Here is a 23,858-nt window from a genome sequence, read left to right as displayed (position 1 = left end):
GATATTGTTATCGTCAAAAATTAAATTTAAGTATTTATTTGTAATTTAGGATTAAGCTTAAGTATTTATGTCGCAAATTATTCTATAATTTAATGTAAAAAAAATACTAAAAAACACAAGTAATGCTTTGTACTCTCTTTGGTGGTGCTAGTTACCACTAGTACCAATAATAGTACTCTTTAAGAGCAATACTATTAGGTACTAGTGGTTTCCAATCCTCAAGGCACCATGCCTCCACGCATGTTAGCAGGCCCTCGAGACAAGCCACCAAACTAGTAGCATACATTAGATCTCTGTCTCTTTCCAACATGGTGCATCCGTCCTATGCGCATATGCAAACTAGTCCACGAATGACTACCTGTGCCATCTCGTGTTGAGACTCGTGGCCAAGGCACACCACAACGTCTCTTGGAGGTTTAGGCCACGTCCCGTGCAAGCGGCATACCGGCAAACCAATAGAAACGTACCTGTTAACCTCTGGCAGCGCTATTGGGTCGGCCTGATAGTGTCCATGAGTATTCCAACTCATGGAGACATATGAGTCCCCTCGTGGTCCTCATATGCCCGCCCTACTAGTCCCACTGACCAGTAGTAGCTCATTTAACACCAAGGTGCCAGGGGTGGTGGAGAGAGATACTCCCCCCTTAAAGAACATTCTAAGCTTTTAGCCTTCTACCAAGATCATACATGATTTTGGCTATGTAGACATATGGCCAAACCATATACCAAATCACAGAGTTTCTCAAATCCAATTGTGCCATTGTATTTGTAGACTCAAATAAATGGTGAATACCAAGTCCCGTCCCTATCCGAACAATGATGAAGATATTTACGAAAATGCCACGACTGTACAAATTAAGCATCAACATGCCACCAGCATACACAACAACATGCGCCACCACTTGACCACCACTTGGCCAACTTGTGGGCATCACCTAGCTTGTAACATGCCATCTTGGCATGCACGCTACATTGAGCATTGTAAACAATTTTTATCTTCTTTTAGTGATATTTCTTTACGTTTTGTCAAACGATATGCTAATTAAACTACTCACTTTATGATTAGAGTATTTTGTTTATATAATGATCATTTATTTTTAAATATTTTATTTTATTTTGAATAGTTTTTATTATGAAATAAGTAAATTAAAATAATAATAATATAATAAACACTCAAAAATAATTTTTATTTTAGAACTTTTTTCTTCATTTTTATATTTTAAAATGATTTTTTTTACATTTTTAGGAAAATTCAAAACTCACATAGTAATTAATAGAATAGTATATTTCACAAATAAAATTTAAATAACAATCTACATAAAAACTCTAAATAACTCAAAACATAAATTAAAATAAAAATAAATAATAGTATATGGTTAACTTCTCTTTATTTTATTTAGATTAAGAAAAGGCTTATGGAAGGAGTTACTTAAGTAACACTCTACACTCTTCAGTTCTTCATAAAAGAAAAAAAAATGATCAGAAAGACGAAAAGCCTCCAAATCCAAATGGATTGTCAACTCCAAACAAAGGTAACCAAAATCCCCCATTTTTTGTTTTTGTTTTCCTTTTTTGTAGACCCACCATTCTTACGATTGTGTTCATGACTTTTCAATTCCATGTATCATTTTTGAAAGAAATCAAAAGTCCTTTTTTTTTTTATTTGTATAAACTCCATTTGAATTTGGAGCTGGTTTGGTTTCTTGGATTGAAAAAGACACTGATTACCGAATACTCATTTCCTTGTATTGAAGGATTTTATACTCTCTATCACATTTTGCTATGTTTTCCCATATGAAAAGATGTGATTTTAGGGTAGTATAGTTATAGTATAACAAGTGTTTGTGAAAAAGCTTTTAGTTGCTTACCACAATTTAAAGAGGTTTTTGGTTTTCATTTTTTCAATCAAGTGGATCTCTTTTTCCATGTTTTTTGTTCATGAGAGTTGTGAATTAGTTTCCTTTTTTTCTTTATATTGTATAAGGTAAAACAATATTCTGATTGTATAGAAATAAGTCTGACCCAGTTGGTTTTTATTTTAATATAATTTAGTAACAACATTTCTTGTATAATTAATATGATTTATTCCTTTCTCTTTTTCAGGAAAGAGTTTGTGAACTATGTGGTGGTAATGATGGTAATTTTAAACATTTACTTGTAACTTGCTCTGTGTGCAACACAACTTGTGAACACATGTAAGATTCTCTCTCTTAGCATGAGAATGCCTTTGTTTATTCTAACTTTGATTATTGAATTATCTTTATGATTTGATAAATGAAGTCAATGGAAATTATTTTTGTGTGAGATGGATTAGATAGATGTTTATGGCTGTTATTGCTGTCCTTCTTGTTTTTGTTTTATGTTGTTCAAGTATTGCTAAGGTGGCGTTTGGTTGGGAGTAATGAAATGGAATGGATTGGAATCGAAATCATTCCAATAGAATGGGTTTTCTACTATTTTGGTGGAATGGAACCTTTATCAATTTTTTTTATGCATTTTAAATTTGATTCCTATTCCTAACTAAACGCCACCTAATTGCTTTTGTTGACAAAAGTTTATGGAAAGAACAGAGCATTGATAATAATCAATCTTAAATGATTTTTCTGTTTTCAGTTATTGCATGAGAGGAGAAGTAAAGGATGAGATACCTGAATATTGGGTCTGTGAATCATGCCAAAGTGTTAGTTACTCGACTTTGATCGAAACAGAGAAGAACGATGAAGCTGTCACAAGAGCATTGAGAAATGGGAAATTCTCAGTTTCACAGCTTCATTCCAATAAGCAAAAGACTGTAGAAACTGGTAAACTTAAGTTCATTTCTCATGAAGAAGTCATTAAGCTATCTCAAATGCTTACTAACTCTAAAAAAAAATAGTGGAGAGATATATGTGCATAGCATCTACATTGCTATAAAATTTTGTGTAGAAATTGATAAGATTGTTTGTATCATCAGTTCTGCATCTTTCTTTTCATTTGTTAATTCATTAAAAAGAATTACATTCTCTACATAGAAAGTCAAGAGGGAAATGGATTTGGTTGTAATTGACAGTAATTACACAGTTCTGTGTGTATTTATCTGATCATGTAATTACACGGTAATGGTATGCAATTGAGATATGTGTAATTGAGAGATCTCAAAATTTGGTGTAATTATACTTTGTAAAAACTAAAAACTTTCCATTTTAAATATTAGGTACTAAAAAATTATTATTTTCGTGTGTAATTACTAACTATTTTGCCAAACAAGACATTCGGAATTCATAAGTAATTGCCACATTATAGCCAAACACACCTTGTATTTTAAAATAGAGTGTAATTACTTCCCCAGTAATTACACAGTTACTTTCAAAAACACCCTAATATATTAAGGTGCTGTTCCTAGGATCCTTTAAGAGAAAAAAGTTGTTGTGCCCCATGCACAAAAGAGCCTCTAACAACAAAACAGCCAGTACATTGTTGCCTATCACCATTCTTAAGTTGATTTGTTGTTTGATTTGCAGTCTATGTTTCTGTAGGTGGTAAAACTAAGGATGTTCAAGAAGGAGAGCTGCCGAAATTTCCACCGAGTTTTTCCTCGTATATTACATTTTTTCCTGCTCCAAATGCAACTTGGAAGTGGGTAACTTATCCTTTCAATTTATTTATTTTTACTTCAAAATCTTGAATTTCTCGTACTGTGATGTTGTGGAATCGTTGCTTGTTTGAAAAGAAAAATGCTCAGATATATGCTTTGTGCTTTAAGAAATACTCCTCCTCAATGCTTCTCTGTGATTGGCATTTGTGATTGTAGTTTTGATAGTTTTAATCTGCAAATTAAATTACAAACCAGAAACCAAGAAGATAAAGTAAAAACAGAATATAAAGAACACAAGGAAATTTATGAAGGTTCACACCAATTTGGAGCTACTCCTCTTGAACTCCTTTTGAGGAATTCGATCTTCACTATGTCAATGACACATTACGAATTAATCAAGAAAGTTTGACAACTAAGTACTGAACATCTCCCTTTGAGTAAAGCTTCTGAATTGGAGAAGAACACCTTCAAAGTCCCTTGAAGAATTACCCTCTTCCCTTCGACTTCTCTCTGTTACGACAATTTTAAAACCTCACCAATACAGTGGCTCTCTCTGTACTAAGTACTGATTGCAATACTTACAAAAACTGTACTTATACAAATGAAAAGAAGCTGACTTGACTACTAAGTAAGCCAACTGAATTAACTAACTTCAAGAGTAGTCAAACTTGAATATCCAATCCGTAAGTGCCATGTCATCAAGATAAAAGACTAGGATTTAATAAAGCTTCTCTGAGATTGTCTAGACAGTTATACAGTAAAGGTGATTTCCCATCATCTCTTTTTAATGCAATCTTGTTTGGTATTTGTGAGAATAGGAATAGAATGGAAAGGAAATACCAATTCCTTTGTTTGGTTGAAATTTTGGAATGGAATGAGTATATATGCTTTCATAACAAAATGCTTGTCTTTTCATGTATCTCAAATAGTAAATCCTTTGAATTTCAACTGTTTTTTCTTTCTTCAGGGGAGACTTCAGCATTCTAAATTGGACACCATGTGAATTGCTTGGTAGGTTCCAGGCACAACTTCCATGCAAAGTTCATCAAAAAGTGTATGAAATTTCGAGAAAGATGCCTGCCGTTCTTCAACTTAAGATGCTTCCTCGGTGCCATGTCTTCACTGATCTCTTCCAGGATGTTTGTCCAGATCTTTTAGATGTTGGCATGTACTTTTTCCCAGCTGATGATAACAGTACAAGGTCCATTTCAGCTTCTTATTTATTAGATGATATCGCTTTTTGAGTTATGTTCTTGTGTTGTAAATACTTTTCTTTTATATCACTTGTAGTTCAAGACAGGAATATGTGAAGCTGTTTGAATACTTGGAATTCCATAAATCTGTTATGACAAGTTGTGTCAATGGTGTTGAGCTACTAATATTCTCATCAACACAGCTTAATGACGATTCGCAAAGTAAGTTTTTTTTCTCTAAATTCTTGTTGTTAGTGTTTCTAAACAAACATTCTTAGTGCCTAATAGATGATATGAGGTTCGAGTCTTTTCTGAGTACCTTACATAGCAGTTGAATAGTTTCCTTGACTCGAAAAATTATTTATTTATTTATTTTTTATTTTGTGGAAAAACAGAAAGATGCCACTTGTCTTAAAATGATCCCTCTCCCACGCTATATATTGAAAAACCCTCACTTGTGGCGGAGGAAAACCGTGATTACATAAGTTTTAGCATAAAACACACCAAAACAAACTAGTATCCAATTTGGATAATCCAAAACAGTTCACTAGTATATAAAATACTCATTTGTCCAAAAATAAGAAAAAATTACACCGAAGCTCTCCATTCTCTGTGTAAATCTAAGAATGAGAATTGCTCAAAATACTTAGTCTTGACGCGAAAATTTATAGGTTTAGACGGGGTTTCCTTCATGAAAAATATATTGTCACTCGCATTATTTTGTATTGACATTTTCATTTTTTCAAGTCGATCTTAAACTTATTTAGGTTATGACTAAACTCACAGGTACCTTATTTGCTTAAAATAAGTTTTCACTTTCATATGAACACTACCTGTTGCCATTGATGACTTGTTTCTCAAATGAGCTAGAAATTGCTATGTAAAACCATTATAACATGTCTGATGTTTTGTTATGATAATAAGATTGTTTATTTGCTATTGTCTTTATATGCCTATACACAAAATTTCCTTTCCCATGTATTTTGCCAGATATTTTGTCCTCAGAATCAAAGCAGTTCTTTTGGGGTATCTTCCGTAGTAGCACCAACAACGATACGCCTCTTCCTTCAAATGCACAAGAGAAGCTCCCCACATCGGTTAATTCTATGACCGTCGATGAGGACATGGAAATCGAAGTACCATTGATTCGTAAAAGGCGAAGATCGGTAGAATTCAGAAAAGACTAAACTGAAAAAGGTTTCATATCAGATATTGTAGCTGTTTTCTTAACCATTTTTATTTCCTCATTCTTGTTTAGCTGAGATGTACATATATAGTAAGAAAAAGAAGCTCAATGGCTATGATTTTTTTGACAGAATTTGGAATTGGAGTGGAAATATTTTGTCATTTTTGTATGAGATGATGGTGAATGAGATTTTGATTAATGTTACAAGAAAGCCAGAGTTGAATTTGTCATTTTGGGTGTTCAATCTTTATTTAATCTCCTAGACTTTCTTTAAAATGTTCAATTGAATTGGAAAATTTGTCAACAATTATATAATCTGCTCGAGTATTTACAAATAATATTAAAATTGTTTCATTAATAATTCCATTCAAAGTCAGAAGTAACCATCACAAACATACTAATAATAAATACTATTTAACTTTTATAACCTAAATATCTTCCTAAACTATATGAGACTATGAGTGGTTGCAAATATCTTCTTTGTGAAAAGTCTTCATAAAAGGCCAAAAGGGCAAACAATATATCATTCAAAACTTAAAAAGTCTTTCCAGTAAGATCGGCAAAACAAGTCAGACACGATAACACGATTCAATAATCACACGAGAGTAAGCGAATTTGGATCGTGTTCAGATTGACATGACTAACACAAAACAAACATGTTAATGATCTATTTAAAATTATTTTAGTACTTTAATAAGTCATAAATAAATCATAATCATGTTGAATATATCATAAGCGTGTCATTAGTTGACATGTTTAAACAAAATATAATTATCGTGTTCAAATCGAGCATATACCTATTGTATATGTCTCGACACGAATACAATTTGCAAACACGAATTATCACCCCTACTTTTTAGTATCCTAATTACACACTCCAAATTGGATATGAGAAACTGGTGTGGTGTGGTACATTTCAAGCAGCAAAAGAAAGAACAATCTGATTAGGTAGCTACCACAAAGAAAGTACTACATAACAAGCACTTAACACATACAATTAGCATGTATATAAACTTCTTTGGATGAAGTTCAAAAAAGAAAAAGAAAAAGCTTGGAATATCACCATCAACACAACCCATGTTTCTTTCTAGATCTCATTTCTTGTACTTGCTTATCCATTGCTGGAATAAGCTTGGAATTTCATCATCAAAACAATCCATGTCCCATTTCTTGGACTTGCTTATCAATTGCTAGAATATCGTTCGTTTTCTTGTTCTGCAAATGCAATCTTTCTTTCATTTGACGAATTTCTACACCTGAATCCAAAATCCTGCATATGAAAAATAAGTAAAAGTTATTGACTGTACACTTTATTTTGTTAAATGATAAATTAAACCCTGTATTTTTTAAAATGGTACAAAATAATACCTTAAACTCTGATACAGTAGAACCTATATCCAAGAATACACTTGGGACCAAGTAAATTATATTCTAATTGAGAGGTTATAACTAAATAGAGTTACATTAGAAAAAGAAAATTAAAAAACTAAAAAATATCAATGTAATAATAATAACAATAAATAATCATTAGTACTATATTATATTAAAATTATTTTAGAGTAAATATATAATGTTAATACATATATTATAATTTGAAATAAAATTATTAATTTTACATAAATAAATTTACAAAATATATGTATATATTTTATTAAGATGTAATTATTCTTATATAGAGGTATACTTTGTAAATACGGGATTTAAAAAATGTATAACTAATTACAATTTAGAGGTTATTCTTATTTATAACTGGCCCAAATTGAGACTTGATTTTTTTATAATAAATTAGAGATTATTCTTGAATAGAGTATTCTTAAATAGAGGTTCTACTGTATTTTCTTTTAATACACCCAACTTGAAGATAATTTATAGCACAAAGATATGCAATATTATGTATCCAATCGAGTTGTTATTAAATTTTTTAAAATACTATTTTGTACCATTTTAAAACATAAGATTCAATTTATCATTTAATAAAACAGAATATCCAATCGGTAATTTTTTCAAAACGCAGAATCAAAAAGAATATTTATCAAAAAACAAATGAAAATCTATCTTTGCTATGTAACATTAATATAGATTCAAAATTTATACCTGTAAAATCACTGGTGAATGAGGAACAATTTCACCAGATAACAAATTGTTATGTTTATCCTTCTCTCCTTCTCCACATGTTTCCTTCTTTACAACATCTTTATCCACTAATGACATAACAAGATCCTTAATTTTTTCGAAATCCGTCTTTAATCCACTAAGTTCTGTAATTTTGTGATTAAGCTCATCTATTTTCTTTCTTAATTCACCATGCTCTTTCCTCATTTCAGCATTCTCTTTCTTGATTTCACCATTCTCTTTCATTAAATCCTGATAAAATATATGAGGTGAAATATACAATAATTTTACAAATTTGTAAACCATATGGAAATATAATTAAGAAAGAGTAAATAGTACACAAAGTTGTCAGTTTGTAAGCGGCATAAAAGAATAAGTACTCAATTTTTATAAAACTGTAATTTTTCTCCAGTTTCGTCAACAAAGACTCTGCTATTGTCTTAAATAAGACACTTATAAAACCCGAATTTTAGATTAATAGGTTTGGACGAAAACATGTAATATTAGTTACTTTCAAATCTTCTTTTAATAAATTCAAAACAGTCTGTATTGACGAAACTGAAAGAAACTTACAATTTTACAAACATTGAATATTTAGCTTACAAAAATTATTAGATTGACATGAACTCTCTCTCTTACTTTTTCTCTCTGACTTGAGAATTGTGCCCATGCACACGAGGGGGTTCCATGGCTCCTTTGGCCATGGTAAGCACCGAAACCCCACTGGTTTTGGGAAGGAAAATGGCTATTACCCCACTGGTATTGGCCTTAGAAAACACTCTGGATCCGGTAGTGACCAGGGGTCTCAAAAATATTGGAGTTTTCGTACTGCTCATAAGGTGTTTATGCTCACCCTATCGAATGATGGAGGCTTCGTTAGAATATGTGAAAGAACTCGCCTCGCAGGGTATGAAATTGCTGTTACATTGGAAGCAGCTTCGTGGTTATGATATCTTAGAAGAGCTGATAGACAGGGAGGAGATGCAGAAAGTTAACTACAAAAGATCATTTCGTAACAGGTCCAACAGTTGCTTATTGGAAATATATCATAACAACCGGGGGGTGTTCATGAAAGTATCAGTCCTTAAGAATAACAAGATATCAATGGTGATCATCCCGGAGGAGGAACGTGCTAATGGATGGAAGGATTTTGCACGATGCCTTAAAGGAACGTTAAAACGAGACTGCCAGCTAAATATCGACAAAGCGAATTTGCCCAAGGAACCTTTGAGAAGCAAGGGAGGAGGAACTCAAGAATCTTGGGCAAGTATTGTGAAACGTAATACCGGCTCGCGAGAAGACGTATTGTTGATAGAGTCTTCGACCCAACTAAAAATTCGAAACCTCTTGGTGGGAGAAACAAGATCAAACAAAGAAACATCCCTGAGAATCGGAAAGCCAATGATTGGGATATTGGGACTTCCTACCAAAAGGTAATGGGAGCTTCAGCTCGAAATCCATTTCCAAGAAGGAGAATGGAGCGTAACAACTTTCATGAATTTCTACAAGCGAGTTTGTGATAAGGATTGAGCCGAGCCGTGATCATGTTTAAATAACGGCGAAGTGTCCCTGAGCTCTATCTTCTATAACTCGTCACTGAAATTAATAGAAAGTTAGAGGTTAGTCAAATGTTTGACGATCGTACTTTAATATGGTGCAAGAACGTGGAAGAGATGGATGCATTACTGAGGATCAAAAAGACTACAATACCGGGAACAGGTGACACAATTGTCTCTTTTGTAAAGTGGTCAGGGGAAGAACAAAACAAAGAGGTGAAAGTCGAATGTAGGAGCTCGTGGATTGGGGTAGAAGGAGTCCCCCTGAACTTATGGAACCTTGAGATGATGGGGAAAATTGCGCTTATGTGGAGGGTTGTTGGATGTAGAGAAAGACACAAACGGAGAAGAACTTTTACACCACTTCGAGACTCGAAACGAGAGGAGACGATAAAGGATTCGTAAACAATTCAATTCTGTTAAGTCACGAGGGACAGGAATATCCTTTGAAGCTGTTCAAACTAAATGATTGGGGCTATAGATTTAGTGGTTTTTTCAACACAATATGGCATCAGGACTCGGAATTCTATAAAAGTCAAGAAGCAGGGAAAATTCAAGCTCTAAGGGAAGAAGAAACTTGTGAAGAGATGGAATTTGTAAACAGGCAGGCGGCGGGTGAATCTCAGAAATCGACCGATGCTTTCACGGTGGTTTCTCAACAAAAGGAACCAGGGACTCTCCCTTCTCCGGCGACGGCAGGGGCTAGCTATGGTAGGGCGGTTTGGGGAAGGAACAAAGCGGCAGAGAGTTCAAAAACTCAGCGTCCGTGCGATGATGATGGTACGTCCCTCGAGACAGATAGCCGCCCTAGTGATGCGGATTTGTCGACGATTAAGAGTCCCAATGAAGAGCTACGTGATTGTAGGAGGACGATTCCTATTCAGAAGATCTTTCAACGTATTTGGAGAAGTTTGAATGTGCCACGTGTGGGTGCTCCCTCAATGCCAGCTGGACATTTAAATTTAAATTTTTTGTAGCGGATTTGGGAAAAATCTGTCTTTTGATGTGGGCCAAGACCTTATGGGCCGTCCACTTAGGGTTAGAATGAACCAAAGAGATGATGGACTTACAAGCCTTAATAAGATGGATTGGAACTGTTTGGGCCTAAAAAATAGTAGCATGGGCTTCAGTATTTATACACACCATGGGCCCTACACGATGAAATTGTTGTACCACGATCTTCAGGGAAGCAAGTCGACTTCAGTCGACAAGAAGGAGCCTCTTTCCATGGTCAGCAAGAAGAACCCAGCCCAAATCTTTTCTGAATATTTCGAAGGCCTCCTCAAGTCTGTCAAGCCAAAATCACGACAAAAATTCCGAAGTGCCATCATTCAATTCTGGAAAGAATTCGAACCAAGAGAAAGAGATTATTCAAAGGCAGTGTTGAGAGAATCGGAACAAATCCCAGTCGTGGAAGAACCAGTAAGCAAACGCTATGTCGTAATGTACTCCAGAAAAAGGAAGTGCACATCCAAACGCAGTAGAGAAGAAACAATAGGTTCAGATCGAACGGACCGTATTGAAGAAATGATATCGGAGGACGACGATCCCTTGACAAATGAGATTCTCGATTTCTCCTCCGAGAGCGATAATTCAGAAGAAGATGATGATCCGGGATTAGTAGAAGATGAAGGAGAAGAACAGGAGGAAATTATGAAGGATATCAAGGCTCTTTGGATTGATAGTGAAAAGCCTACAGAATGCCCAGTGAGTTATGAATTAGGTGTGGAAGTGGGCGAGGTGGCAGCAGAAGTTTCTGCAATAGGCGAGATAGGGGCTGCTCAAGGAAACAATTTGGTGAGAGCCATGGAGGAGTTGGGACTGAATTTGATAATGAATGAGGGCGAAGAAGAACAAACAGTACAACAGACAAAGGCTCGGAGGAAGAGCATTAGAGAACTCAAAAAGTTGGCCTTTAACATTGACTATGACAGAGGTCAGAAAAAAGAGGGATCCCAAAAGAGATCATTATGAGAATCCTATCGTGGAATGTAAGAGGCAGCGGAGACAAGGGAAAAAGAAAAGCAATTAAGGCATCTATCAACAAAGTTAACCCGGATTTAATAATATTACAGGAAGTGAAAAGAGCAACTGTAGATAGGAACTTCATTGGTAGCATTTGGCGATCCCGATTTAAAGCTTGGATCTTGATTCCAGCCATTGGAAGTTCGGGAGGGACGTTGTTAGCTTGGGATACCGTGTATCAACGTGCCGGACTCCCCGGTGGGCGAGTTCTCTATCTCGGTATTAGTAGAAGCAAGGTAGAAGCCCGTGGTGGTTTTCTCGGGATATATGGACCGTGCTCGTATAAAACAAGACATGATTTTCGGGATGAGTCAGCCGGTCTTAGCGCAATTTGTGGTGATTCATGGTGTTTAGTTGGGGATTTCAACGTAGTCGGACCTCGTACAAGAAAAACTAAATAGCTCTTCTTGGACTAAGAGTATGAAGACGTTCGATCAGTTAGTGCGGGAAATGAAGTTAATTGATCCAAAATTAAATAATGGGTGTTTCACTTGGTCAAACTTCCGAGACAAACCTATTTGTTGTAGATTGGACCGTTTCCTTTTTACTAGCAATTGGAGTAACGTTTTCCCGTACGTGAGACAAGAAATGTTGGTGAGGATTGTCTCGGATCACAGTCCTATTATTCTAGACTCAAACCCGCCTAGATGGGGTCCTAGCCCTTTCCGATTTGATAACCAATGGGTGGAACATAAATTGTTCCCCAATAATTTCCGTAATCGTGGAAAGAGCGGTCAATGTTAGGGTGGGCTGGTACGAAATTCATGAGCAAATTAAGAACAGTAAGAGGAAACATCCAGAAGTGGAGCAAAGAAACGTATGGCCTCAAACACGAGGCTAAGATCGCCATGGAACGAAGATTGATGATCCTGGATCGTCTGGAGGCCTCTGATGATTGGAATCAATCTTTAATGGACGAAAGGAAGGTTATCAAAAAAGAGTGGCAGCAACTTGCATTTGAAGAAGAACGAAGTGTGTGGCTAAAATCAAAGTGCAAATGGGCTAAAGAGGGTGACGCAAACTCAAGATTCTTCCACAACCTCTTGAACGCCAGAAAAGCCAGGAACACAATATCAAGACTTGAAAAGGAAGATGGGTCAATCATTGATAGTGAAAAAGATATAGTCGATGAGATAGTGTCCTTCTATACAAACCTGTATAAAGCTGAAAGAAGACAGGGCTTAAGCATAGAAGGTATTGACTGGCAAAGGATCCCTCTTGACTCCGCCATGGATCTGGAGAGGCCATTTGAGATAGAGGAAGTGAAGGAGGCAGTGTTTAGTTGCGAAGGAAGCAAGGCCGGGACTCGATGGTTTCACTTGGTCATCTTTCAATCCCACTGGGAGGTAATTAAGGAAGACCTTATGGAAGTTGTTAAATCATTTGAGAAAGAAGGAATCATCCAAGGCAGCATCAACGAGACCTTCATATGCTTGATCCCAAAAAAACTAAACAGCTGTAGGGTAAAAGATTTCAGGCCAATCAGTCTTATAACAAGCGTCTATAAGATGATTGCGAAAATGCTCTCCATCAGACTTAGAGGGGTGTTGGAGAAGACCATACATGAAACTCAATCTGCCTTTGTTGAAGGTAGACAAATTCTTGACTCGGTTCTCATTGCTAATGAAACAGTAGAAGACTACAGAAGTAGAGGCAAAAGCGGGCTGGTTTTAAAGTTAGACTTTGAGAAAGCCTATGATCGAGTGGATTGGAATTTCTTGGATCTCGTATTGTGCAACAAGGGTTTTGGAGTCACTTGGAGAAAATGGATCAAAGGATGCTTGTCTTCTACCTCATTCTCAGTTTTCATTAATGGAAGACCAAGAGGGAAGTTCTCTAGCTCTCGGGGCCTTAGACAAGGTGACCCACTATCACCCTTCTTGTTTACTCTGGTAGCGGATGTTCTAGGAAGGATGGTGGTCAAGGCAGTAAGCTCAGGCAACTTTTCTGGGTTCGAGATTGGAAAAGAGAAGGTTCATATCAGCCATCTTCAATTTGCAGATGACACCTTATTTTTTGTCAAAGATGATGACTCATTGCAGAAGCTGTTACGATTAGTGGAGGCCTTTTGTGCTATTTCTGGGCTTAAAATCAACATGAACAAAAGTCAAATCTTGGGGATTTGCACGGAAGAGGAAAAGGTGGCCAGGTTGGCATCTCAGATAGGGTGTGAAGTTGGCAGTTGGCCCTTGACTTACCTAGGTATGCCCCTGGGGGGCTCGCCTAGAAAATGGGCTTTTTTGAGCCTCTGCTCGAATAAGTGCGCTAAAAGACTAGATGGCTGGAAATGTTCATTTTTATCTCGTGGGGGTAGATTGACTCTCATTCAGTCAGTCCTATCCTCCCTTCCAATCTACTATCTTTCCCTATTTAAAGTTCCAAAAGCTGTAACTAAAGCATTGGAGAAGTTGATGAAGGATTTTCTTTGGGAAGGCTGCGAATCGTCAGGCGGGGATCATTTAGTGGCTTGGGGTGAAGTATGCAGATCTCGAGAGGAAGGTGGCCTGGGAATTGGGAACTTGGAGATGAGGAACAAGGGCTTGCTTATGAAATGGTTGTGGAGGTTTTCCCTAGAACCAAACTCGTTGTGGCATAAGGTGGTGCTGAGTCGATATGGAAAGTCTGATAACTTCTGGGACACAAAAAAAGGAAGTCGTCTCTCTCCCAAAGGCCCATGGAGGGATATCTCTGACTTGTATGACGAGTACCTTGGGTTAGTACAATTCAAGTTAGGCAATGGAGCCAGCATTCGGTTTTGGGAAGATGTTTGGCTTGGTGACTCCTCCCTATCGAGATCCCTCCCCGACTTAGCAGCGCTCTCCAAGGATAGAAATGTGTCAATAAAAGATCTGATTGTTGACGAGGGTCAGCCTGGGGGACGAGTAGAAAGCTGGGATTTCAAATTTAGAAGGAACCTAATGGAGCGGGAGATCCCAAGTCTCTCCTCGCTGTTGCAAAAGGTGGAACATGTTAGAGTACTCAATATCTCAAATGATAGCCGATTGTGGAAACCAGACTCATCAGGAATTTTCTCTTGCAAGTCAGCCTTCTCTTGGTTTACGGCGAACCCGAATGGCAGACGAGTCTATTGGGTAAGGCCCTTATGGAAAAGTTGTGTTCCATCAAAAGTCAAAGTTTTTGGGTGGCTTGTTGCTCTAGGAAAAGTGAACGTTCATGATAAGCTGCAAAAAAGGAGGCCATATTCTTCCATCTCACCTGGATGGTGTGTTTGCTGCAAAGCTAGCGGGGAAGATGTGGGGCATCTATTCTTAGGATGCAGTTTCATCAGTCAATTATGGATCAAGTTGATAAAGGAATTTAAGTTGTCATGGGTTATGCCAAGATGTGTACCACAACTGTTAGTTAGCAAGCTAAAGGGCAGCAAACGCACAACAAAGATGTGGAGAACGGCAGTATTAGCAATAATTTGGGCTGTGTGGTTGGAAAGGAATGCTAGAATCTTCGAAGGGGTGGAGTGTTCAGCAGAGGAATTGTGGGAGAAAGCTAAGTTCTGGACAGCTACTTGGGTTTTTAAAACTAAGTTCTTCGAGGACTTGTCCTTCTTAGATTTAAGTAGAGATTGGAATGCCTTGTTGTAAAGGGGTATCTACCCCTTGTATCACTTGTAATATGGTTTTCCTCCGCCACAAGCGAGGCTTATTAATTTACTTTTGGAAGGGTCCTGTCTATGACTTGCGGACCCTTTCCCTTTTCAAAAAAAAAAAAATATTTAGCTTACAAACTCAAAATTTTGAGTATTTATAATAGAAAAGCACCTTTAATGAAACAATATCTTCATCATTATTCATTGTTGGACTACTAAAATCAGGAGTCCTTCTGGCATTAAAGAGAGCCAAAGGGGCATAAACAACCTGTATACATAGAAAAATAATATCAAAAAAAGAAAAAAGAAAAAGAAAACTTAGACAAGATAGGAATACACACCGTCGGATCTTTGAAAACTTTTCTCCATATTGTATGGAGGCGGGCCGTCTTGGTCAACTTCCAGTTTAAAATTTTAGGAATGTTACTACCAACCTTAGTTGCAAACAATGAGCCTAACTTCGGAAGAACTTCAAAACCCCAAATTTGAAAAGCTAAAGGAAAGCCACATAACTCATACCCCGTTTTTCGACAATTCACAGCAGTAGAAAGATTGCCAATCGTTGCATTGAAAGAACGGCGGCCCCAAGGATAGTTTTCAAATAGTTGTTCATCATCAACCAATCTCAGAACAAAATTGTCAATATACCTATCACCGCGCTTACTTTCTAAAATGTTTTGCACAATAAAAACCTTTGTCAATTTAACAGCATCGTCATCATCATCAATATTGGTTTTCATAAGAAATTCTGCCAACTCGTTTCTTTTAATGAATTCTTTGTGAGGAAAGTACTTGTTCAGTAATCGATTGGTAGGGCAGTCAATGACATCAAAATCTGGTGGAAATTCATTGCAATTCAAACCCGTTATGAAACCAAACTCAGCAATACCAAACTTTGCTTTGTGGTGACCAAAACTCAACTGAAGCTCATTTATATTAGAGTTGCACTCTTGATGAAGTAAGAGAGAGTGGATAATCATGTTTGATGGTTTAAGAGATTTATCTAAATCTAAAAGAAATCCAAAACATGATCCTCTCAACTTCTGTAGCTGCGGCGTGCTTAGAAAGCTTCGTATACAATCAAAACCGTGCCAATGACTTGAAATGTGGATGTTAGAATCAACAAAAGTAAATTTGTTTGCATCGAAATTCTACACATAAAACAAACATTGAAGAAAAGGTAAAAAAACTTAAATAAACTGAAAAAAGCATACAAGACATTGATTGTATCATAAATAGGTCTCTAATTCGAATTTCAAATGATACCAAGTACTTTTATGTATTAATCCTAAGTAGAAAACAAAATAAACATTAGTTTCTAGACCAACATGTGTGTTAAGTATTGGTCAAATGCTCTTAAGACAACTCGGCTATGAATTGGACATCATAACTGAATATTTGAAATTCGGTTATGACAGTTGGTACTCGAAACTTTAGGGTTTTTCATAGTTACCCTAGTGTATATAAGGCTCTACCTCTCACTACTCCAATTCATTCTATTCCTAACAATTGTAAATAACAAGAGTGTTACAGAAAAAAATACTTTGTACCACTGTAGAGAGAGAAAGATTGGAGTTAGTCTCCATTGTTGTACAGATTGAAACTCGGATTCAATAAAGAGATTATCAAGCCCACGTGGCTGGTTTGGCCGTGGAGTAGAGTGGTGTCTAGTCAACACTCATTCGGAACCACGTATGTGATTGTGTTTTTCTTTATGTTTCAATTCTGTTAAGCTATGATTCCTTGATTAAACCAGTTTTTAGTTTATGATTGATTGTTGATCAATTGTTTTTGGTTTAAGGTGTGAATTATGTTCTTGTCTTGAGGTTGTGGTTTCAACAATGTAAACCAACTCCAATTTAATCATACCCTTTACATGTAAACCAACAATTTTGTTTACCCTTTTAAAAGTTGAATCAAAGATTGTTCAGAACATATTAACTACAATAAAACATAATCATACCTTATAAATTGCATCCTTCTTTTTATTACGACGACTTGAAGAAAATGTTTTCTTTCGTTTATTTTGACGACGTGATGAAGCTCTCCTTTTTTTCTTCATTAGGGAACTAATTGTCATATCTACAATGATAAGACAAACAATAAACATAGTTAAGCAAGATGACATAGATTGAAACTACCAACAATAACTTGCAAAGTCAAAATCAACTATTATATTTGTGGATTTCTGTAGTACACTCCCTTAAAAGGATGTTCGGGTAGACTTCTAACCTGTTTCAGCATCTATAAAAGTTTTTTAGTTTATTTTGTTTTATAGTTGCATACGTTGTAGCTATTTAAGATCATTTGTAAATTTTTAGAAAATTTCAATGTGCTACAGTGCCTAAAATAAAGTTCAAACAGTTACTTAACACGAGTATAGGAGCAAAAAGTTGTGTGTGCAACGAAATATTTAAACCTTATTTTCAGCATTGTAAATTACTCGAAATTTACTAAAAACTTACAGGTGGTCTTAAATAACTATAACGTACATCATCATGAAAGAAAAAATTGGATTAAAAAAGCTCTATTAAATGCTAAAACAAATAGGGAGTCTACAGAATCATATATTGTAGCAATGTGATCTAATTGGCTGTCAAATTAGAGATGAAATTGATATATTGGGGAACAATTACAACACAGTCAAAAATTTATAGCAGAGTTAGTAAGCATTTGAGATAGTTAAATTAGTGTACATTGCTAAGTTTTTGACCTTTGACTCTTTGAAGAGCTACTCTTCTCATGAGGAAAGAACTTAACTTTACCTGTTTCTACAGACTTTCTCTTCTTGGAATGAAGCTGTGAAACTGAGAATCGCCCATTTCTCAATGCTCTTGTTGTGACAGCTTCGTCGTTCTTCTCAGATTCCATCGAAGTCGGGTCACTGACACTTTGGCATGATTCACAGATCCAACATTCAGGCACCTCATGCTTTACTTTTCTTCTCATGCAATAACTGAAAATACAAAGATATAAAAGCCATAAGTTAGTGACACTTGAACAAGTAATAAAAAGGACAGCAATAACAACCATAGACATCTATCTAATCCATGTCACACAAGTAATTTCTATTGACCTCATTTATCAAATCATAAACATAATTCAATAATTGTTAGAGAGTTCTACATTTCTAGTTCGTGGAAAAATAATATCATATATAAAGTTCATAATCTACTTACTTCTCTCTTGGATTTTGAGATGGTACCCTATGCATCTTACAATTCTAAGATTGTATCGGAGGCAAAAACAAAAACTTCTAACAAGTATCCGAAAACAAAAAGTAGATCAAGAAAAAGTAGGCCAACAAAAGGCACCAAAAATCCAAAAAGTTGGCTCAATAGAGCCGCTTGTGATCGAAATATAATGTCACATATAAGATAGATGAATTACTTCTCTCATCGCCAATTAATTTTGAGATGAAATCCCGTACATTTTACAATTCTTACAATAATCAAAGTTAAAGTAAACAAAGGCACTTCCATGCTGAGATAGAGAAAGAGAGAATCTTACACATGTTCAAAAGTTGTGTTGCACACAGAGCAAGTTACAAGTAAATGTTTAAAATTGCCACCATTATCACCACATACTTCACAAACTTTTTCCTGAAAAAGCGAAAGGAATAAATCATATTAATTATATAAGAAATGTTGTTACTATATTACATGCAAAATAGCTATAGACCATTTGAAGCAAATTAAATCATAACAAATGAAATCAATAACAACTCAGCAAAGATTTCCCAATCAAAAGCACCAACTTCAACTGGGTAAGACTAAGTTTCATCAAAACTGTAAAATTCTTACTAGCATAATCTACAGTAAGAACTTGACTATTACTAGTATATTATATAAGAATTTTTTCATTTTTACACTTTAAAATAGTTTTTATTTTTTATTTATTTATTTATTTATTTTGCATTTTTACATAAATCCACGTAGCAACTATCAGAGCAACCTAAATCACAAGATTTACATAACAATCCACTTAGAAATCACCGTAAAAATTACCGAAACAACCCAAACAAAAAAAAAGTTGAAAAAATAATACTAAATATATATACATACAAAATATAAAGAAAAAAGGAAACTTTACCACTCTGATGAGCAACAAACATGAAAAAGAGACCCTCTTGATTCAAAAAGGAAAAATCTTTTGAGTACTTCAAAATTCTGGTAGATTAGAAGATATTTGGTCTATCACCAAAAATTTTACCCAAAAATTTAATTATACCCTTTACACGTAAACCAGCAATTTTGTTTAAACTTTTAAAAGTTAAATCAAAGATTGTTCAAAATATATTAACTACAATAAAACATAATCATACCTTAAACACTGCATCCTTCTTTCTATTACGATGACTTGAAGAAAAGGTTTTCTTTCGTTTATTTTGACGACGTGATGAAGCTCTCCTTTTTTTCTTCATTAGGGAACTAATTGTCATATCTACAATGATAAGATAAACAATAAACATAGTTAAGCAAGATGACATAGATTGAAACTACCAACAAGCAACAATAACTTGCAAAGTCAAAATCAACTATTATATTTGTGGATTTCGGAAGTACACTCCCTTAAAAGGATGTTCGGGTAAACTTTCGGCCCGTTTCAGCATCTATAAAAGTTTTATAGTCTAATTTTCTTTATAGTCGCGTACGTTGTAACTATTTAGGATCATCTATAAATTTTCAGAAAATTTTGAATGTGTTACAACGCCCAAAATAAAGTTCAAATAGTTACTTAACACACGTTTTTTGCATCAAAAAGTTGTGTATGCAACGAAATATTTAAACCTTATTTTCAGCATTGTAAACTACTTGGAATTTTTTAAAAACTTACAGGCAGTCTTAAATAACTATAATGTACATCATCATGAAAAAAAATTGGACTGAAAAAGCTCTCTTAGACGCTGAAACAGATAGGGGGTCTACCGAAACACTCCTCTAAGGGTGTACTATAGACTTACTCTATATATTTGTTATATTGTAGCAATGTGATCTAATTGGCTGTCAAATTAGAGATGAAATTGATACATTGGGGAACAATTTTAACACAGTCAAAAATTCATAGCAGAGTTAGAGAGCATTTGAGATAAATTAGTGTACATTTCTAAGTTTTTGACCTTGGACTCTTTGAAGGTCTCTGTAGATAGTTTAATGACTTCTTCATGAGGAGAGAACTTAACTTTACCTGTTTCTACAGACTTTCTCTTCTTGGAATGAAGCTGTGAAACTGAGAATCGCCCATTTCTCAATGCTTTTGTTGTGACAGCTTCGTCGTTCTTCTCAGATTCCATCGAAGTCGAGTTGCTAACACTTTGGCATAATTCACAGACCCAACATTCAGGCACCTCATGCTTTACTTTTCTTCTCATGCAATAACTGAAAACACAAAGATATAAAAGCCATAAGTTAGTGATACTTGAACAAGTCAAAAACAAAGAGGACAGCAATAACAGCCATAGACATCTATCTAATCCATCTCACACATAAATAATTTCTATTAACTTCATATATCAAATCATAAACATAATTCAATAATTGTTAGAGAGTCCCACATTGCTAGTTCGTAGAAAAATAATATCATATATAAAGTCCATAAGCTACTTACTCCTCTCTTAGTTAATTGGTTTTGAGATAGAACTCTATGCATCTTACAATTCTAACATAGTATCAGAGAAAAAAAAACAAAAACCTCTAAAAGGCATCCGATCCATATACAAAAAGTCGCTCGAGAAAAAGTAGGGCCAAAAAACGCCACCAAAAATCCAAAAAGTTAGCTCAAACAGAACTGCTTGTGATCGAAGTATAATGCCATAAATAAGATGGATGAACTATATCTCTCTATTGCCAATTAATTTTAAAATGAACCTCGTCTCGTGCATTTTACAATTCTTACAATAATCGAAGTTAAAGTAAACAAAGGCACTTCCATGCTGAGATAGAGAAAGAGAGAATCTTACACATGTTCACAAGTTGTGTTGCACACAGAGCAAGTTACAAGTAAATGTTTAAAATTACCACCATTATCACCACATAGTTCACAAACTTTTTCCTGAAAAAGAGAAAGGAATAATAAATCATATTAATTATACAAGAAATGTTGTTACTATATTACATGAAAAATAGCTATAGACCAATTGAAGCAAATTAAGTCATAACAAATGTAATCAAAACTGAGCAAAGATTTCCTAAGCAAAGCACCAACTTTAACTAGGTAAAACTAAGTTTCATCAAAACTGTAAAATTCTTACTAGCTAAATCTACAGTAAGAACTTGGACTATTACTAGTATATTATATAAGAATTTTTAAATTTTTAAACTTTAAAATAAGTTTTTAATTTATACATTTTTACAAAAATCTACCTAGAAATTCAACTAGCAACTATCAGAGTAACCTAAAACACAAGATTTACATAACAATACACATAAAAATCACTGTAAAAACTACCAAAATAACACAACAAAAAAAGTTAAAATTAATACTAACATATATATACATACAAATTTTAAAGAAAAAAAGGAAACTTTACAACTCTGATGAGCAACAAACATGAAAAAGAGACCCACTTGATTCAAAAAGGAAAAATCTTTTGAGTACTTCTTCAAAATTCTGGTAGAGGAGTTAGAAGATATTTGGTCTATCACCAAAAATTTTACCCAAAAAAAACACTTGTGTAAATACCCTAAAAATCACATCTTTTCAGGGAAAAAATGTAGCAAAATATATAAAACTTTAATACAAGAAATGGGTATTCCTGAATCAGTGTCTTTTTCAATCCAAGAAACCAAATCAAACCTATTCCAACTTCAAATGGAGTTTATATAAAAGCTATGAGGAAAAAAAAACCCTTTTTATTTCTTTCAGAAAAATGATACATGGAATTGAAGTGCTCTTGGAAGATGACAAGAGAAAATGGGTATGCAAAGAAGAAAAAGGAGGGATTTTGGTGACCTTTGTTTGGAGTTGGATACCCGTTTGGAGGCTTTTCGTCTTTGTGATCATTTTTTTTCTTTTATGAAGAAATGAAATGAAGTGTAGAGTGTTACTTAAGTAACTTGTTCCATCTTCAAATATAAATCTTTTTAATATTTATTAAGCTTTAAAAGAAAATAAGTAATTTAAACTAATTTGTATTTTACAAAAATTATCGATTGAAATTTCTATTTTTATTGAGCATTGTTATAGGGGTATCAAGCACCTTTTATAAGTGGCTCCTTACGATTGGTTATCATATTTTCTAAAAATTATTTTATTAAGTTATATAGAATTCGATATTTAATTTCACCAATAGCAGTATGACATCGAAAAGTGTATCAGTGGTGCCTTTTAGCATTTTTCGTTTTTATTAAATGATAAAATAGATTCTATATTTTTTAAAATAATACAAATAGGATCTTAAGCTTAATTTTCGACATTTTTTTTAATAACCAACTTGAAGACAATTTTTAGTACGAATAGTTGCAGAAAAAGTTATTAGTTTTGTCATAACACCTTCTAGGTCGACTTATTTACTAAGATTTATTTTGATAAAAATTCAAATTAGGATCCTATTTAGTACTACAGTAGAACCTCTATTCAAGAATACTCTATTCAAGAATAACCTCTAATTTGTTATAAAAAAAATGAAGTCCCAATTTGGGCCAGTTATAAATAAGAATAACCTCTATATTGTAATTAGTTATACATTTTTTTAAGTCCCGTATTAATAAAATATACCTCTATATAAGAATAATTAGATCTTAAATAAATATATACATATATTTTATAAATTTACTTATGTAAAATTAATAATTTTATTTCAAATTATAGTACATGTATAAATATTATATGTACTCGAAAATAATTTTAATATAATATAGTATTAAGAATTGTTTATTGGTATTTTTGTTACATTAATATTTTTTGATATTTTGATTTTTTTTTTCAAGTGTAACTCTATTTAGTTATAACCTCTCAATTAGAATATTATTTTCTTGGTCCCAAGTGTATTCTTGAATAGAGGTTCTACTGTATTTTGAAAAAATACAAAGTGTAATCTATCATGTAACATAATAAATAGTCCAATTAATTAATTTTACAAAATATGTGATTTAAAATAGTATATATGGCGAAAAAATTAGTAGAATATTTTTATTAGAATGACATAATTCTAACAAGATAATAATATTATGCTTAATTATTAACTCCGTATAAATTAATCTTTAAAATTGACACTTGTGATTATATTATAGAGAATATAAAAGAGTATAAAAAAGACTTTTCTTAGCACTCATCTTCTGTAAATATATAAGTACATATTTTTTCTGGATAATTTCACAAATGTACAAAAATAACAAAAATACGGTTTCACGGAATTTTAAATATTTTTGATTTTTTTGATTTTATTTACAGAAAATACGATTTTTTATGTTGTAATCTTGTTAATTTGTTGTTTATTTTTTGTTAGTTGTTATTTTGATGTTATTTTTTTGTTGTTTTCTTATTGATTTTATGTTGTTTTCGTGTCATTTTTTGGAAAACCGTAAAAATGTAAAAAAACATTCTTTAAATGTAAAAATGTAATTATTTTACCAAAAAAAATAGTGATTAATGTAATTATTCTTATTTT

The 23,858-nt window shown here is 34.0% G+C and overlaps 2 protein-coding genes across 3 annotated transcripts; one reads left to right on the top strand and one right to left on the bottom strand.

Moving 5' to 3' along the window:
• The first annotated feature begins 1,364 nt into the window (after positions 1-1,364).
• LOC115711460 (uncharacterized) lies at positions 1,365-6,197 on the top strand. Of its 2 annotated transcripts, none has more exons than XM_061111460.1 (7): positions 1,365-1,532; positions 2,104-2,195; positions 2,614-2,801; positions 3,516-3,615; positions 4,542-4,775; positions 4,865-4,989; positions 5,773-6,197. In XM_061111460.1, exons 1-7 carry the CDS (start codon positions 1,476-1,478, stop codon positions 5,952-5,954), a joined length of 978 nt encoding a protein of 325 aa, XP_060967443.1. In that variant the 5' UTR covers positions 1,365-1,475; the 3' UTR covers positions 5,955-6,197. The 2 variants fall into 2 exon arrangements, with proteins under 2 accessions (XP_060967443.1, XP_030495662.2); XM_030639802.2 differs by having other exon boundaries at positions 5,758-6,197.
• A 471-nt stretch (positions 6,198-6,668) lies between these two features.
• On the bottom strand, positions 6,669-21,365 carry LOC115711333 (uncharacterized). Its single transcript, XM_061111459.1, has 10 exons — positions 21,210-21,365; positions 20,438-20,628; positions 19,575-19,693; positions 18,761-18,852; positions 18,016-18,206; positions 17,214-17,332; positions 15,592-16,401; positions 15,423-15,518; positions 8,048-8,317; positions 6,669-7,223 (listed from the first exon to the last, which is right to left on the bottom strand). Exons 2-10 carry the CDS (start codon positions 20,619-20,621, stop codon positions 7,137-7,139), a joined length of 1,968 nt encoding a protein of 655 aa, XP_060967442.1. The 5' UTR covers positions 20,622-20,628; positions 21,210-21,365; the 3' UTR covers positions 6,669-7,136.
• Between the last annotated feature and the right edge of the window lie 2,493 nt (positions 21,366-23,858).

Source organism: Cannabis sativa, chromosome 3, assembly GCF_029168945.1.
Source record: "Cannabis sativa cultivar Pink pepper isolate KNU-18-1 chromosome 3, ASM2916894v1, whole genome shotgun sequence".
NCBI classification, from domain to species: Eukaryota; Viridiplantae; Streptophyta; class Magnoliopsida; order Rosales; family Cannabaceae; genus Cannabis; species Cannabis sativa.
The sequence above is the reverse complement of the archived record's forward strand: the minus strand, read 5'-3'. Positions and strand labels throughout refer to the sequence as shown.

Bases quoted from the DNA above. Each gene is read 5' to 3' on its own strand.
- LOC115711460 (XM_030639802.2), top strand. From the start codon at position 1,476: ATGATCAGAAAGACGAAAAGCCTCCAAATCCAAATGGATTGTCAACTC. The intron at 2,196-2,613 runs GTAAGATTCTCT...TTCTGTTTTCAG, and splicing joins AACACAACTTGTGAACACAT to TTATTGCATGAGAGGAGAAG. The intron at 2,802-3,515 runs GTAAACTTAAGT...ATGTTTCTGTAG, and splicing joins GCAAAAGACTGTAGAAACTG to GTGGTAAAACTAAGGATGTT.
- LOC115711333 (XM_061111459.1), bottom strand. From the start codon at position 20,621: ATGAGAAGAAAAGTAAAGCATGAGGTGCCTGAATGTTGGGTCTGTGAA. The intron at 19,694-20,437 runs GTAAAGTTAAGT...TTATCATTGTAG, and splicing joins GAGAAAGTCTGTAGAAACAG to ATATGACAATTAGTTCCCTA. The intron at 17,333-18,015 runs GTAAAGTTAAGT...TTATCATTGTAG, and splicing joins GAGAAAGTCTGTAGAAACAG to ATATGACAATTAGTTCCCTA.